This window comes from Pholcus phalangioides, unplaced genomic scaffold (assembly GCF_987345545.1).
Source record: "Pholcus phalangioides strain wild (caught in Gottingen) unplaced genomic scaffold, Ppha-v1.0 ptg000022l_1, whole genome shotgun sequence".
In the NCBI taxonomy this organism is placed as follows: domain Eukaryota; kingdom Metazoa; phylum Arthropoda; class Arachnida; order Araneae; family Pholcidae; genus Pholcus; species Pholcus phalangioides.
Window position 1 is genome coordinate 8,559,994 of NW_028301615.1, and position 19,395 is coordinate 8,579,388.

The following is a 19,395-nucleotide window of genomic DNA, read 5'->3' on the forward strand; positions in this document are numbered from 1 at the left end:
ACAGTTCGTGCCTGTCAATTTCCTCATTGAAACGTAGTTTAGTCTCTAAATATTGCAATTAATTTCTTTTTAAAGACTAAAAAAAGAACTCTTCTAAAGATAAAAAAAAGATTAAATTATTTCTTTCATTAATTCTGAATTTATTTATTTCATTAATGCTGGAATAATTTCTTTCATTAATTCTGGAATAATTTCTTTCATTAATTCTGGAATTTTTTCATCAATTCTGGAATTATTTCTTTCAACAATTCTGGAATTATTTCTTTCAACAATTCTGGAATAATTTTTCGTAACTTTTGGAATAATTGCTTTCATCAATTCTGGATTTGTTTCTTTCGCTAATGCTGAATTCTTTTATTGATTCTAAAATTATTTCATTAATTCTGGAATTATATTTCATTAATTTTGGAATTATATTTCATTAATTTTGGAATTATATTTCATTAATTCTGTAATTCTTTCATTAATTTTAATTCTTTCTTTCATTAATTCTGTAATTTTTTCTTTCATTAATTCTGGAACTATCTCTTTCATTAATTCTGGAACTATCTCTTTCATTAATTCTGGAACTATCTCTTTCATTAATTTTGGAATCATATCATCGATACTGAAATTATTTCTTTCATTTATTGTTTTAAACTCCTTTAAACAACTATGGATGCCATTAGAAAATAACGGAGATGCGGCCGACATTCAACGCGTCACGTGATCTTCCAAGTAATTATGTAGACCACTGACGTCATACCAGCGCCGGTACTAGAACGCGGGAGGGGGGGGGGGGTGGCAACTGCCCCGGGTGGCAATTTTTAGGTGAACACCGTTATAAAATTATCGAATTCCGAATTGGTGGGGGCGGCAAGACAATACAAAAATCCTAGTTATGGCCCTGCGTCATACTCCCTCCAGTAATATAAGCTCAATGGATTTCAGCGCCGATTCACCCATTGAAGTACAGCTTGCATTTGGCGACATTTTTGTCTGGCACACTCAGCAACCAATCTTGATAGAAGGGATTTTTCAGCCACACAAGTAATTAAAAGTACACACACTTGTTACTCATTTTTTGTTTTCTTTCTTTAAAGAACCTTATACAACCTTAGACAGCATGGGCGGAGATACGGGGGTGGGGATGTGAAGTTGACTCATCTAATGTATATATGCATATTGATTGACAATTGACAATGATGTCAATTCATATATATGCATATATGAATTGACATCATTGTGTCCCCCCCCCCCACCCAGACTTCCAAGTCAATCTCCGCCTATAGTTGACAGTAATCAGAGGAAGCTTCGCTCACTTACGGACCGAAAGGCTGAAATTATTTCGGCAAAAATTATGACACTTTTTTATTAAGATATTGATTTCTCAAGTCCTCCAGAAAAAATACCTTGTACAAAAGTTTCATGACTTCCAACGACTCCAAATACGTCTACATACGATCACAGGATACATGCTACCATAAAGCCGGGTTTTCCTAGAAGTGGGTTGTTGCAATACCTTCTAGAACAGAAGGACTTCTACTCTAGGAATAGGTATTGGTTGGTTGTTGGGGGGGTCAGAGTGTGCCGACTGAGCTGAAGAAAAAAAACAACGATCGGAAGTTCATTTTGAACTCTAGCTTTTATTCCATAAAAGTTGCAAGGAAAACAAACAAGATCATTAACGATCATAAAAGAAATAAATAAATAAAACGGCCGACAAATAACAACCGGCAATCTCAGGGAGAAAAAAAACAATCCCGACATAGACGCGGAAAAAAACCAGCCTACAGTACAAAGCCGAGCTCCCGTGAAGGTGAGAGCATGCCGTAAGCGATTTACATATTGCGTCGGGCCGAGCGGTTCCACGTGCACAGAGAATAAAAAGGGAAAAAACATTCCAACATAGGTTTTTGGCGCAGCATGAACGAAACTGTATAATTTCGCGTCGACAGAAACGTTTTACATAATCACACTACGCGTTTGTGTATTCCTACCGTGGCGCATCAGCTCACGGCCCTGCTATCAGCTACTCTGTCATCTGCATGCTCCGGTTTGAAGGGAAGCATCGAGCTCGATGAAGGGAAGTGAAAGAAAACAAAAATGAAGAGAAGATCGGTAAAACGAGTGGCGCACAACGCATTTGACTCCTCCAGAAACAGTTGGCCAATCACGCCCGACGTAAAACACTGCCGTGTGAGGCTTGTTGCGCTCTCTAGGATCTAGGTTTTCTTATTATTGGTGAGTGGACGGCGTATCACGCTGGACGATTCACTTTGCACGCGGCACAAAAAACCTGCTCCTACGAAAACTCGGCTTTATAATAATGGGGAAAAACGTGCTTTAAATCAAATTATCCAGGGTTATTGGCTATTAAGGCTTTTTCCCTGTGCTTTACACTTTTTTAAGGACGTCACTTACGAAGTAAAAAAAAAAAAGTGGCGAAAACTATTTCGGAAAACACAAATTTTTCAAGGACTCTCACAGAATTCTTAAAAAAAAATTCTTTTTCAAGGACTCTTATTTATTTTCAAGGACTTTCAAGGCCTTGAAAATGAACTTTTTTTTTTCAAGGTTTTCAAGGACCGTACGAACCATGTTCATTGATCTGAAAATGTGCCACAGGCTTTTTTCAGTGATCTGAAAATGTGCCACAGGCTTACTTCAGTGATCTGAAAATGTGCCACAGGCTTACTTCAGTGATCTGAAAATGTGCCACAGGCTTACTTCAGTGATCTGAAAATGTGCCATGGGCCACTTAAATGCTTTGGAATTGTGTCACAGATTATTTAAGCAATCCGTAAATGTGCCGCTTAATTCATTTTCACAAAATTGGGTTTGAGGGAGCAAGCCACATCAGATAACCTTCAGGCCCACATTTGGTCCGGGGGGTCCAGGGTTTACCATATATAGCTTAAAGTGTGGGTCGCAATGAATTTCTTAAAAAGAAATAGAGTTCTTACCCTTCAAATAGCATTGAAATTAACAGAAAGACTATAATTCTATATACACGTATTTTCTTTTGAAATTTTAATTTTTTTTAAAATGTCTATTACATTAAAAAATATTATTTTCGTCTGGGGGGGGGGGCACACGAGCCCCCTTGGCTCCCCTCCTGCGTACGTTTCTGATCCCAACAATATGCGTGAGAAGGTAAGGGGCAGTGCTGATGAAATTTTGCTGACGGGGGAGGGGGTCAAAAATGGCTAAACATTTTCTGACGTAATACTTGAACGGTCCCTAAGGGTGGGAGTGCTGTCAAAAAGAATGAGCACACCCAGGCACGGCTCGAGGGTCCAAGAGAAGAAGAAACCTCACAAAAATTAGATCTGGTTGAAACTTTCGATAATTTGCCTAATAGGGAGGGCCTCAGAAAAATCACTTGGCCTAGAGGCCCGTGAAAGATCCCAGCACAGGCAGTGTTGGACCTCTTATACACTTATATTATGTCAGGGGTTCTCAAACTTTTTCCACCCGCGGCACCTCTTTTTCTAATCATCGCTTATCCGCGGCTCCCCAGAGCAGTTTAACAGTCTCTTCGGAAAACCTTTTCAGGGTGCCGCGGCACACAGTTCGATAAACCCTGCATTATGTATTTGTATCACTTTCTGTTTTCAATGTAAGCTTTCCCAATATTCTGAAACCACTTTACTCAAATGACCCACAACGTTACTGTGTGTTATTGGTTGTCAATTTAAATGATATCGGGGAACTAGAAACGCGAATTCAACTAAATTATCAACAATCCAATCCTTGATTAAAAACTGTAAAATACAAAAATACATATGATAGAACTATTTGATTTCAGAATATGCAATTAGCATGGTTTTAAAGAATTGATGATTAAACCCATTTTCCACCACTTTATTTCAGTTTATAATAGAATTTCACAGTTCTATGTAAATATTATGGGGGGGGGGGGCAAGGCATCTATTCCAGGGACATTTTTAATTCATTACCTTCAAAAAACATTTTAAATTTACAGAAATTGGAAAAATGTAGCACGTAAAGGTATTTTCTATCAAAATTTTAATTTATTCAAAAAAATAATTTTAATTTTTCTTTGTATTGGGCAGGACCGTCTTTAGAGCATCATGGGCCACAGGGCCAATCGATTTTTCTGAGATTCCCACTTCTGGTTCTCATTTTTGTGAGGCCCCCAGGCCATGCCCAGGTGGGCCCATGCATTAAGACGGCACTGGTCTTGGGGCAGACACGGGACTCCTATACCCTCTCCTGTATAGGTTTGTTACATTTTACTGTAGTGAAAATTTTACCACTACTACAAAAGTAGGTTGAAGAACGGGTTATCGCTAAAATCGCTTCAAAAAAGGACGTATGGTTAGGCGAAAATATATGTAAATGTTATGGTCTGTACAGAGAAATGACTCGCACACTTTGAGCAACACCAATCATTTCGGACTTCCGGCGTCCCTGTACACATGCCTCCCTAATATGATAAAAAATGGTGAGCTTTTGTTTGTTTCTTTATCACAAAGTAACTCTTCAAGTGTTTCATTTGAGTAATTGCAGTAGGGTCAACTAATCAGCTTTCACGCATAATTAGGAACCATTGTACACACAGTCCGCACCAGGAGAGGTTTACATGCACTTGAAAAATTTCGTGTGAATCACAATACAACCTAAAAAATTCTCTAGACAACTGCTGACAGAAGATGCAATAAATGCTGTTGGTGAGTCACCTACAGCTCCTGAATCAGAATGAAACATTTTTAAACCATACACTCCTAGGAAGTGCTTCCATCCTAAACTCTGAATGCCACATAGTCGGAACCTTGGCACAAAGTCACACCAGTTTACGGTATGTAACACCCGAGTGTTGAGAGAAACAGATATAAACACAAACATATAAACTGCTTGCTAACGGCACATCTACCCAAGGACTATCAGTATAGACCTAGGACTAATGACATAGGACCAAGGACTATGAGTATGAAGACCTAGCCAAATTGCTAAGAACATTTTCATTCTGCACCGATTACCATCGTTGAAAGATTCAAGTTTCACAGACGAAATCAGTAGGAGGGGGAAAGCATTGCTGAGTATTTGGTGGAAATGAAATAGCTTGCATCAATGTGCATTTTTGGAGATTTTTTGGATGAGGCTTTGTAGGATAGATTCATTTGCAGTATTTGCTATGAGGCAACTGAAAAACGTCTACTGCAAGAAAAAATGTGAAACTTGCAGATGCCATTGACATAGCTGTAGCAATGGAACTCGCTGAATAAGGTTTTAGTAATATCAAGGTTACAGTGGCTGGAATCGCATCAAATGTAAACAAAGTGAGAAAATAGACTTTTCATCAAAATAACCCATGATGGAGATAACACGATAACAAGGCAAGTTCTCAGAAATACTATCTACATGAAGCCTCACACAATGCCGACAAGTGTAAATACAAAAATGCTAGGTGACATATGTGCCTGCAATAAAATTGGACATATTTCTCCAGTATGCAAGTCAAAACCAAAAAATTTCTATGCTAAAATGATATCTACTGCAGATAAATCAGACACAGAAGACTTAATTTATTTTAAGTAAATTCAATTAATAAATTGATTGAAGAATCTTGTTTTCATGACTAAAAATATACAAATCTGTGGTAAACAATTAGAAATGAAGTTGGACACTGCAGCATATGTAGCCATTATCTCCGAGTGTTGGCTGAAGAAACATTTACCTCATGTTGTTCTGAGATTTACAAATGTATTTCTTAAGTATTACAATCAAAATCCTATCTATATTTCCAGGGAGGTGATTGCAGATGTCACTTATGAGAATCAGACTTCAAGGTCTCATCATCAAAGGCAATCAACTAGCATTGCTTGGAAGGGACTGGATAAATTTTTTTAAGTTGAATTGGCCTAAAATATTTTCTATACACAAAGTGAAGGAATCAGGTGATCCTGCCACGAGGTTGGCCGATAAATATTACAAGCTTTTTGAGGAATGTTATGAACCAATTAGACATATCAAGGCAACATTGAAAATGAAGGAGGATATTCAACCAGTTTTTTACAAATCCAGGGCTCAGCACGGATCATGGCCTCAAAACTAGTGAAAATAGTGACCAAAATAATTTTAGACAGAGACCAAATGGACATTGAATTTTGATTATTACCAAATTGAATGAATTGAAATTGAATTTAGTTTTTACTAAACTTTGTATTTCAATGGAACTCACCGAAATTACCTTTTTTACATAATAGTGTGAAATAAATCAAACTCAAACACATTCTGCTAACCAAAAAAGTTTTGAATAACTTATCAAATTTATCAACAACTATGTGTGAGAGAATAACTACATTACGTCCTTTTTAAGTAACAGTAGCAATGCCTTTCCCCCATGTTGCTTTCCACAACCCATCTTAAAATCAATTTAAGCAGGAAAAACTTCAAAAACGGGAAAAAATTTTCACATTCAAAGAAGGGGAAAAAAAATGAAATAACACAAAATTTGATGAGAGAGAGAACTTGTCCCATCTACATTCTAGTGGATTTTTCATTCATGTTATGCTATGAATGACAGTATACAAAATGTACTCAAACTTTTTTTAACGAGTACAAATTTGATTTACATACCTAAGTTTGTATAATACGTTCCGTTTAAGAAATTTACTATAATGATTTTTAAAAAAAACGATAAAATTATATTTTTACAATATTATTTTTAATTATTAAATTAAAATATTACTTAAATTACTGAATTAAATAAATTATTAAATTGAATAAATTATTTAAATGATTAAATTAACTAAATTATTTAAATGATTAAATTAACTAAATTATTTAAATGATTAAATTAACTAAATTATTTAAATGATTAAATTAACTAAATTATTTAAATGATTAAATTAACTAAATTATTTAAATGATTAAATTAACTAAATTATTTAAATGATTAAATTAACTAAATTATTTTAATTGTTATACGTTGAGGGAGGACAATCCACCCTCCCCCCAGCTTCAATGGCAGAGCCTACTGATGTATATCAATTGTCATCTGCTGCACCCCTAAGACCTTCAATATCTCCACCTATGGCTGGACTGGGAAGGGTGGGGCACCAAAATAATATTGTCCTTGGGTGAGGGAGAAAATAAACCAGTTTTGAAATTGTTTGGTTTTTGAGAGAAAAATTTGTGAATATATATTTTTCTTTTTTTTTACACACAGCATACACCCCTGCAAAAAAAAAACAAACATTTACTCCTTTACCCAGAAACAGAATAATTTTGGCAACTTCCACCCGTAATTTTTAACAGAAAAAGACTCTGCGGCCTTCCCCGGTAAATTTCCCATGAACCTTGCAAGCACCAACGTGGCGACTTTTTTCTGCGCCAATCAATCACCGTTTTGCGACGGTCAATTCAAGATGGCTGGCAAAGGGCATATAAAATTACAAAAAAATATATAATTTATAATATGAATCAACCTAATATGCGGCAATATGCGAAAATCGATAGAAATATATCGGGAAATATGGAAAATTAGGATAAAATGAACACAAAAATCGAATCAACAACATACATGGTTTATAAATGCGGTTGATACAGAGTTTATGGATGCTGCTGTCAGGGTTACCTATTTTAGCGCGAATGTTAGCTCCGACTCTTCCCGTAATTTTCAACAAACAAAAATAAAACTCGCCCCCCTTGACTGTGAAATCCGATAATTTTGCAAAGAAATTTATTGCCTTTTCTTAAATATACCATTCTATCAAAAATGCTGTTCGAGGCATTGCCCCCCCCCCCCGCAGTTTTGGATCTGATCACGGTATGTAGCAACCCAGGCCGCAAGTACGAATGAAAATTTACTATTGCCTGGGGCCAGTATCCATTTTTTTTAACGGAAAAAGAGTAACCTCTGCACCCTTCCTCGTTCAACACCCGTGGAACCAGACTTCGCCCTCTCCTATTGCGGTCATAACAGCGACTCGAGACAAAAACGTTTTAATAACTTCCGAGGTTTAAAAAGGGGATTTTTTTACACAAAACTGATATTAAGTCAACAATCAGTATCGTGAAGATGTTCTAAATTAAATTATGGCCAGAAGCGGATAAAGGTCAGTTGTTGACGGCCCCGGGCTAAAAAAAAATTAAGCCCCCCTTAAATTAGGAAAAAAAGGGTTAAGTAGGGGTCAGAGCCGTGCTCGTTGTGCCTACCGTTAAATCCACCTCTATTTACGGCTCGCATGCATGTTAACTGAGTTTTTATCAGCCTGATGACCAATTTTCATCTGATTTGGAAACCCTTGTGTTAAACTAAATAGTGAATTGCAGTATTCTGTGATCTTTTCATAAACAGTCTCCTTTCGATCATACTTGGGGCTACAGTTTCTTGCTGAGATTTAATTCCAGTTAGAAAAATAGTACAAATTTTATTTCTAGATAGATCACAATTTTTAGACGGATGATTTTTTTTATTGCAAGTAAATTCAAAATACTTGCGAGCTTCTTTAACCTTGGCTACCTACAAGAGTATTCTCCAAAGCGTATTAATAATACACTTAATACGTATTAATAGTACGCATCTTTAATATGCGCGCTTTGGTATTCTCCCGCTGCGCACGAAGTTAGTTTCTGCACGGGCTCTCTTAAATCGTCATTTCAAATATTAAAAAAAATTAACAAAAGTAATGATAGAACAAACAACAAATGTAACTTGCTCGATGCTCCAAGAAAGGAATTCGGTCCTTAAGACAAACTTTTTAAAACAAATAAAATAAAGGATCAATTTTAAAATAAGATGAAAATGAAAGAACGAGTGAGCACATATGGGAAAATAAGAAAGAATGGTAGTTGGGGGGGGGGGATTCTTTGTTGTAAGTACGCCTTTTACGCTATTTTTTTCCGACAGGCTTTTCCATAAAATGACTTTAACCAAGGAGCTTTCTTTCCAAGCGCCTTGAAATCAAGTGATGCTGATGTTACACGGTATGCTCTCGGAAAGATAAGATGCCTTCATGTAACAGGGGTTCTACGGGAAGGGAGCTAATGATCGTAGTTCAATGAAGGGAGGGAGAAAATTAGCGACCTTGAACAGGTAAAGTTCTTCCTTGAAGAAAAGAAAGACACTGACAGCAGAAAAGCGCGCGAGACCGAGGTTTTTTTGCTAAAAAAAGTATAAAAAGTGACCTGGGCCTGAAAATGCGTAATAAAAGTGACTAGTTTCTAAAAAAGTGACTTTTAGTGAAAAAAGTGACCCGTGCCGAGCCCTGCAAATCACATCCTGTGCCTTATTCATTGAAAGTGAAAGTTACAGAAGAAATTCCCAAATTTATACAACGTGGAGCATTCTAGTTGGGCAACACCTCTTGTGATTGTGCCGAAAAAGAATGATGTTTGACTCTGTGGTGATTTTAAATTCATTGTGAAAAAGTACCTTGACCAATAAAAAGACCAATATCCACTGCCTACACAGCAGGATTTGTTTTTGACACTCAACAGTGGAAAGTATTTTTCGAAGTTGGGTTTGAGTCATGATTATCAACAAATCAAACTTGATCAATGCTCTCAAGAATGTCTTGCTCTCAACACTCACCTAGGTTTAGTACATCTATTGCGATTGTTGTATGGCATAAATAGTGCATCAGTAATTTTTCAATCATTTGAAAAGATCCTTCAGGGTTTGTAATCAGTGATATTTTCATGATGATATTCTGATTACTGGTTTGCACATTGAAAATTGATGCACTTGATTGCTTGAAAATTGTGCAATTGATGCACATTTGAAAAAAGTTAGAAAAGGTATTTCAACGATTTTCTGATTATAATGTCCAACTTAATTTGTTAAAATGTAGTTTTTGGCAAGAAAGTGTAGAATTTCTTGGCCATATAATTGACAGTCAAGGTATTCATCCTACTGATGAAAAGATTAGATGCATTAAGCAAATGAAAGCTCCCACTAATGTTACTGAACTCAAGCCATTCTGAGGTCTCTTGAACTATTATTCAAAGTTCATTAAAAATTCTGCTATGCTATTGGGTCCTCTATATGAATGACATAATATAAGGATATACCATGGAAATGGTTGTCTTAGTGTGTGAAGAAACTTTTCGAAAATGTAAAAATATTCTATCATCAGATGGAATACTTGTCCATTATGATGAAACATTACCATTACAAGTATCTTGTGATGCTTCTCCATTTAGTTTGGGAGCTGTTTTATCACATCATAGACAATAAGGAACGCTCCATAGTATATGCCTCTAGAACATTAACTAAAGCTGAACAAAATTCCCAAATTGAAAAAAATGCAGGAGCAATCATTTTTGCTATAAAAATATTTCAGCAGTATTTGTTTGGTAAACCGTTTGTATTGGTAACTGACCATCGCCCTTTAATAAGCATTATTGCACCAGACAAAGGTGTCCCTGTAATTGCAGTAGCTAGGCTGCAGAGATGGGATTTGTTGTTATCTTCATTCAAGTATTCTATCAAATACAAAAAAAGTTCTGATCATTTCAATGCTGATGGATTACCTCGTGCTCCAGTAGAATCTGAGATGGATGGACAATCTGATGTATTTAAGATTTCATACTGTGAGGATTTGCAGATAACTAGTTCAGATAATGCCAAGGTCACAATGACCCAATTTTGGGAAAGGCCTTGAAGTATGTTCAGAACAGTTGGCCTGAAAGACTCGATGAGGCTTTAAAACCATTTTTCATGTGTAGGGATCAGTTGTCCGTGTACTGTGGTTGTCTTCTATGGGGATTGCATATGATCATTCCAGAAAAATTTAGAACACGTTTATTAGATTTATTATATGATACACATTCTGGAATTTCCAAGATTAAATCTATTGCCAGAAGTCATATTTGGTGGCCACAATTGGACAAACAAATTAAAAATCTTGTTCAGCAGAGGAGAGTCGAAAAAAAAAAAAAAAAGAGTATTAAATACGGGTAAACCATTTTATCCGTAGACAATCTCTTAATACTTCATTAAATACAAATAGCACATCAGGCACATAGCCCAAAGAGGTGGCTGAAGACAAGCCCCAAAAAATATGGCTGTCCAATATATCTGAACTACATCAAAAATATGGCAAACCAATAAGAGCAATGACAAAACCAATAATTGTGATGAAATATAATAAACTGCCCACATGAAAAATTTTATGGCCTTGTCCAAGTATGGATAGTTTCTTAACTTGTCACTTCCCACCCCTAATATTAAGATAAAGTCCATTTTGGAGCAACAAAATTCAGGATTCAGAGCAGTTTTGGAGCAGCAAAATTCAGGATTCAGAGCAGTTTTGGAGCAGCAAAATTCAGGATTCAGAGCATATATTTATAAATTGGAGCAGTGAAATTAACTTACAAGAATATTTTCGTTGATCCCCACCCCTTTTCAAAATAAAACAACTGCATTGTCTTTTGTTATCAAACATCTTTTCATTAGCTTGTTTTTTTTGGTGTTTTAGGCTTTTGACACCTTGTTTGAAAGAGCGGCTGTCGTAAAATTTTTCACACCAATCTATATTCAAGATGGCCAAACTTTTTGCTTACTGAGGACAGCATTTACTGTCTGCAACAGCAGCACTTCAAATGGGCTAAAATACGAAAATACACTATTGGCGCCAGATGGTACAAGATGTTAATTTTGGCGCAGAGTTCCCACCATTGCAATATACCGTATTTCTTTTTAAACATGTCACATTATTGTAACCTGGAGCTGTCCCTTACCAATCGATTTAGGTGTCCTCTTGTTGATGCAGTTGATTGATGGTGTACAATAACTTGTGGTCAATTCCATCTATATCGTTGAAAATTTTAGACTTGAATTATATCTCCCCTCTCTTTTGCGTTATTGTAAAATAACATTAAAAAAATCAAGTCTCTCTCTCTTCATAGCTTAAGCCCCTGTGTGCCATCAAGAGCATGAGTGGTTCTTTTCTGCACCTTCTCAAACCAATTTATATTTCTCTGTAGGTATGGTCTCCAAAACCTAATGACATACACAGACGTGCAAAATTTTGAAATCTAGAAAGCCGGAGATATTCTCACGAGGGGGGGCACCCCCCCCCCCACTCATAGACTTGATCAGAAAAAAAGTTCATGAAAATACTTTTGAATTTTTTTTTTTTTTTTTAAACAAATTAAGAAAAAGTTACATTCTCTTCCCCCCTCCCCCCAAGGCAGGTTCTGCATTGCCCCGGAGAAGAATATAATTTCATGTCAGTTTTTCCATGCAGAATAGAGAAATCACATCTACATAATGCTCATAAAGTATAAGTGTTTCCTTTCGTGGATGCTATCAGTGATTTATAATCTTGGGTATATGAATTCTTAAAAGCTTTATATTTAGCTGTATATAGCTTAAAGTTTTATATTTTCTTTCCGAAGATGTTTAATCGGAAGAAACTATTTAAAAAAATTCAAATTACAAAGCTGCGGACGAAAAAACGTGTTTACCGCGAGGCTGCTAATGGAATACAATAATGATTATACAGGAATTTTGGCAACCAAGGTCATGCCCCTGATTAATGATTGCCGATAAATGGTACGAAAACAAAGTTGCATCTTTGCCAGTTGCTTAAATGCGGTCACAGAGACTTTTTTATGGCTGTGCTCGATGAAAATGACTACGACTGTCCTCTATGGGTGCTTTCCCTAACGACGACGGTAATTATTGACGGCACGACAATGTGAAAGCTCGCGTAAAATCTAATTTTCTGCCGAAATCCGGAGAGCGGGAGGAAGGATGAAAAATCCGGAGTTTCTCGCCTAAATCAGGAGAGTTGGCAGGTCTGCATACACCAACCCAGAATGAACTAAGCCCTGGAAAAATGGCAAGATCACTTTACGAGAATGCTATTAGAAACTGCAAATTACATTTTTGAAAATCCAACATTTATAACATAGTAACAAAAACTCAGGAGAATATTATTTCAATTTCAAAAGAGATGAAATATATTTTTATTACCCTGAACAAATTTGAGAATCTGCTGATACTGTTCCTTTGCTTGTGATTCTTTTACTAGATCTATTTTATTTTGCAGAATTAAAATATGCTTAAGCTTCATTATTTCAATGGCAGCAAGATGTTCTGATGTCTGTGGTTGAGGACAAGATTCATTACCAGCTGGAAAAAGAAAAAGCAGATAAATATACATCATATTAAATTAACGCTAAAGTTAAATTTGTTTTAATTTAATATTATGTTTTTATCTAATTCAATAAATTTACTCAAAATCTAATTCATCTGAAGATTATGACACAGAAATATCTTCATGTAAAACCAAGAAAAACCTTCTATTTACAGTCAAATCTTGCATGGTTTAATTAGAGAGATGCTGCTGGGTCCCGGGACCGTGGTTATTGGCAATATTTCAATCCTTTTTGAGTTGAAAAGTGGGTTTCCTCTCAAAGAAAAAAAATCATAGTGCACCTCCCCCCAATCACATTGGTAACACTTTAAATCCAATAAACAACACTGCGCAACACTGATTTTTGTGTCATTTATTTTAAACTCACTTTATGTGTACTTCATGTGCTGACGATGAATATGGCATTAGTTTTCGACCATCAGCTCTTGTTTGTGAGATATGAAAATAGCGTTATTTACATTAGCACATTAAATTAGGCTTAGGGTACAGGCATTAATTTAAAAAAATTTACTTAATTAATTTTTATCATTTCAGTTGATTTAAAAAACACAGCAACACTCCAGTAAATCTAAATATCTTAATTAAAAATCAGAAATGAAAAGAAGCAGATAAAAACAAAAGGAAAAATAATTTTTTCACTCCAAAAGCTTTTGTTTGGAATTTTTGAATGAACTTTGTTTACAAGCACGGTTTTACAACTTTTATCAATTGTAGCAATTTGGCTAAGCAGATGGAAAAAGATGTAGCCAAATGAGAACCTTAGCAAAATTGACAAGTCATAAAATGTGAATTACAAAACTTACATGAAGTTCAAGATGAAAAAATAAATAAAAATGCAAATCATATACAAAAAAGAAATTGTTTAATATAAAATGTGAATTATAGTACAAAAAATATTTTAATTTTCAAGAATTCACAGCAATTCTTTTGCTGCCCACAATTCAAAAACATTTTCAAAATTGAACTGTTGCCTGCTGGGACCATTAACAGAAAGACTTATTTTTTTTACAGAGGTGCTGCTATAGTAAACTAGGATTTTTTGCCACCCGGGACAAACATGATTCAGCCGATTGGAGTAAACATTATTTTGCCGCCCTCATCACAGCTTTAAAATTCAATAAATTTATAACAGCATAGGTGCCAACACACAGACTCGAAAAATCTGTAGTTTATCATGAGATGACATATTCCGCCAATAACATGCCAAACAAATAAAAGGGAAAATTTGCACACTTTTTGAAATTTCAACGGGTGACCATATATAAGTCCTGTTTTTTTGGGACATATTTTTCACTCCCAGATTTTTTTTAAATAGTTAATTTTTGCCAGCTTATAACTATCTTCTTTTATTTTCATTGTCTACTAGTAGAGAAAGCTTGCAAAGAAACACATTAACACTGAGAATTGAACATATGGAATTTGGCGCATGTAATAAATTTAAAACAAATATAATTAAGTTAGGAACATCTATACAGGGTGCATGGCAAATAAGGTATGGCATTTCACTCGCGAACCATTGATCCTAGGGGCATACTTCCAGTTAGAAAATAATTCCAAATAACGTGTAGTACTATATATGTTATTCATGTATTCATGTTTCAAGGGATTGTTTTTTTTACTTTAATAACTGTACAAAAAACTTTTTATACAGTCTCTGTGTGCTCAAAAACCCAATTAAAAAGTTGTTGTCTCCCTTCTCCTGATGCCAAGTAAAAAAAACTTCACGATTGCAAGTGTAATATTCACTGAGATATTTAAGTTTGAAAAATGGAGGAAAGTTAGGGGAAAAGAGCTGTAAATAAAAGCTGTAAATGTAGCTGCAACAGTTTATGAAATGCGATACTAATAAAAAGAAATGGGAATTTATTAACAGTATTGTGGAAAAACAAAATAAAGCTATTGTGTTGCCAGATTCTACTGATACTCTAGAACTTGCAAATCAATTCAACACCCACTTAGATCATATAAGCCACAATACGTCTTTATTTGGTAACAATGATGATTTTAAAAAATACCTTGCGCCTACCATAAATTCCTTTGCCTTTTTTGATGTAGTCGATCTTGAGGTACATAGCACTTTAAAGTCTTTTTCTAAAACTACTTCGTATGATTACGATGGAATTAATATTGACTTGATTAAAGAGTTTGCTGCAAATAATGTCGCATTTATCACAAAGTTCATAAATACCTCATTTCAACTTACTGTATTTCCTGAGTCACTGAAACGAGCCACTATTACTCCTGTTTTTTAAAGCTGGCGATAAACATTCTCTGCTGAATTATAGGCCTATCTCAATTGTACCGATTTTTTCTAAACTTATTGAAAAAATTATTTCAATTAGAATATATAATTTTTTGTATTCTGTGAATTTTTTTGCTAAAAACCAATTTGGTTTTCTAAAAGGACGAGGTGCTGAAAATGCCCTTTTGGCCTTTTCGAAATTTATTTATAATGGCATTGACAAGAACAAATTTACTGTTGCAATATTTTTAGATATTTCAAAGGCTTTTGATGTGAACCATTATATTCTCATTCAAAAACTTAATTCAGCTGGTATTCGGGGTGATATTTTAAATTGGTTCACTTCGTATTTATATAATAGAGAACAAAGAGTCAAAATACAGGATAATTTCAGTAATTATGTTCATATAAATAGAGGAGTCCCACAAGGATCTATATTGGGTCCTTTACTTTTTCTGATTTTCATTAATGATCTTTGTAATTTAGAATTTGATGGTTCCATGATCACTTATGCCGATGATTCTGTTTTAATGTATTCATGTGATGATCTTGACAGCCTTAAGAATCATATTAACCCCGATCTAATATTAATTCAAAAATGGTTCTATGCTAATGATTTAAAATTAAATTTACAGAAGACAAAATACGTTAATTTCAATCTTATGCAATCTGATTTACATCTTAATCTAAAATTTCATACCCTTGCTTCTGATTTTCAACCTCATTGCGATGCAATTCAAGAAGTAAATAGTATTAAATACTTGGGTTTAAATGTAGACAGCAATTTAAAATGCAAATCTCATGTTCATGAACTACTTAAAAAACTTTGTTTTGTTTTATATAATTTTTATTATAATAAGTAAGAAAGTTTCCGCTAATTTCTTAAAAGACCTTTACTATGCTTGGTTTTATTCACTTATAAATTGTGGTGTAATTATATGGGGTGGTGATTATAAAACTAATTTATTGCCTTTATTTTCATACAAAAGAGAGTTTTCAAAACTTTGAATCGGGGTCAGCCTCATTCTTCTACAATTTTTAGAAATCTTAATCTACTTCCTTTACGCGATAATGCTCTTTTTCATATTATTCTGTTCTTAAACCGTAATAAAGGCTTATGTAGTTTAAAAGATAATGTTTCCGAGCATAGACCTCATATGATTTACCGTATTCCTACTTTTAGGAAAGAAATTTTTCGTAAACATTTTTATTATTTAGCTCCGAAATTATATAATTCACTACCACTAGAAATATAAAACATACCCACACACACGGCATTTAAAAACTCATTATTCAAATTATTAATTTCAATAGACGATGTACACTCTTATTTTGACCTTTAGGAGGAGCAATAAAATTTATTCAATTTAGCTTTACCACTTTAATTAAGTGTATTTTTTCAATAAAAAAAAAATTTGTTCTTGTTTGTCTATGTATGTGCGAGGTTAATTTTTTTTCCTCATATATTTTTTATCTATAATGTTTTGTTTTATTTTACATTTCTCGCCATGCATTAAGAACTTTGTCTTTTTTTGTGTTGTGTATGTTTTCTCATTCTTGATTTTTTTATCTTTACGTACCTTTTTATTTGATAGTGATAATTTTGTCTCTTTTATGTTGTATATCTGTCTTTTTTTTTTAATGTTTCTGTTCATGTCGTATGTTTTTAGATATTTTATTCAATAATTATCATGTAAATTTTTAATCATCCGTACAGGCATCACAGCCTCTGGATGATAAATATGTTTTGTTTTGTTTAAACTAATCTAAATCTCTGTATGTTGTAAATGAATAAATTGATTTGATTTGAATATGGTAAACTATTACCTGCATTTACAGCTGTTTTTTTTCTCTCTCCAAATTTCCTCTGTTTTTCAAGTTTAAATATCTCAGTTGGCATTATATATTTTTTTACTTTAATAACTATACAATCCCTTGAAACATGAATGACATATCCAAGCACTATATGTTATTTGGAAACTTTTCTACCTGGACGTATGCCTCTAGGTTCACGAGTAAAATGCTATACCTCCTGTTTGCTAATCAATCTATAAATTCTTTCCAATTTCTTCCAAGTCACTTGCCAATCTGAGGATTACATTTCCTTCACACTTGGTTGAGGGATTGCAGAGAAAAGCTACGTGTCCTCTGGTTGGTACATAAGAATTGAGCTATAAAGAGTGACTTGGTTTTTGAACTGGAAAAATGCAGGTGTCTGAAGGCATAGGTGTAAGCAAAATTTTTTCGACAGGGGCTGTTTCACAAAAATATTTCTTCTGGGGAAGGGGGGGGGGGGGTTTACATTTTTTCTCTGCAAAATAACACTATAATCTAGGCTTGAGCGGGGAGGGAGTTAGCACTGTAACGTATCCATGGGCCCCCTGCATAACCGAAATCGTCATTGTATAAATACATAAATGTTTACGGCCTGCAGTCATATGTAAATGGAATGACCTTGAAGCCGATTGGCTTGTTTAGACACATGTGGCTGGGAGTTTTTGCTTTAAATACAAGCTGCACATTGCCATGCTCTCTCTTTTCACTGCATTTTAACTCCAACGACTTCCAGTTTTGTTAACTTAAAACGATCGGCTGAAGTCGTTAAACTAAAAAGTCATGTCATAACTTGAATAACATTTGTTCTCTATTTCCCGGCTGGTTCAGCAAAAATGATGTTATCACGGAAAGTTCTTACATTAGCTCTACTAATGTGGATAGATCTGTATCGTGTCTACTCTGGTCTACGACTGGAAAGGTGATGTTCAGTAGAACATTGACTTCCTATGGTGAGAGCTAACCATATCTACTAAATTAAATTTTTGAACTGAAATGAAATTTACAAAATCCATTTAATGTAATAAAGCAATTGAAGTGATACAAAAACAAACTCGTTTATTTCCTACTTGTTGTCTGCATTAACTCTTAGGATTATTCGAACCAGGCATGTAATACCCTATAAAGGGATGTCACAGCACCCCAAAACCCTCTTTTGCGTATACCAATGTCGGAGGGACATGATCGAAGTGTTTAAAATTTTCAATGGGATGGAGATCATGCATTATTAATATGCCATCAATTGAATGCTTTGACAAGGGAGCACCAGTATCTATTGGCAAGAGACAACTTAAGGTTGTGGTGTCTAAGGGGATCTTTTCCTTATAGGGTTATGAATAAATGGAATAGCTTACCCTAGGGCAGGCATCTTCAACCCATTACTCGTGAGCACCATGTTGCTCCCTGAAGCACCCAGAGTGCTTGATGCTTGTGACAGATTTTACGTTCACGAGCACTTGATCAATGACAAATTAAATTCCTTGTACAAATTGCATTTTTTAGGATTGAAATCATCCTGATTTTATGCATTTGTATAGCGAACTTGCCAAAAAGGGTGCTCTTCTTTTGAGGATGGATACAGGCAATGTTCATGACTCGAAAAAGGTGGAAGACCTCTGTGCCCTAGGGAGTAGTAAATTCTAACAGAATTAATATGTTTAAAAGGGAATACAATAAACATATTGGGGAAAATCGAGGAGCTATCCATTCTTAGATATATATATATATACTAGGGAAGCTCTGCCGCCCAACCCTCCCGGGTACCCTGACCCTGTGTGTTGGAAACACTGCTGTTGTATGTATATTATACATACCTCTCGGCATGACCCCCGCCCCCACAAGGGCAGGGCTGACAGGGGCCACAACGATTCTTATCACTTTTTGATTTTTCACACTATAAATTAACCACAGAGGGACCCCCTGAAAAGCTGGTTTGGGGGCTTGCATCTAAATTCCAGCCAAAGTCTTTTAAAAAGGCGCGAACTAAGCAAATTATCAATTGCGACGCTCCGTGCTTATATTCCTGGAATTCATCTTTTCATTATTTTGCAGTGTGTCAATCCTTGGATTCTTTATGTGCCCTTCTACATCCGCTACACCCTGGTGAAAACCGCTAGTGAATCGAACGACTACTTCGGAAGATACGACCATCACGCTGAACACCTTCCTCTTCGCAATGTTACAGCATAGCGACTTCATCGG

At 35.1% G+C, this 19,395-nt stretch overlaps 1 protein-coding gene across 2 annotated transcripts in view; it reads right to left on the reverse strand.

The window, feature by feature from the left end:
* eIF2gamma (eukaryotic translation initiation factor 2 subunit gamma) overlaps positions 1–19,395 on the reverse strand; it is a 281,173-nt gene that overhangs the window by 142,067 nt on the left and 119,711 nt on the right. For both annotated transcript variants that reach the window (XM_089249936.1, XM_089249937.1), the window contains one exon: positions 12,935–13,093. In XM_089249936.1, coding sequence (XP_089106062.1) covers positions 12,935–13,093 — 159 coding nt within the window. The remainder of the gene's footprint in view (positions 1–12,934; positions 13,094–19,395) is intronic.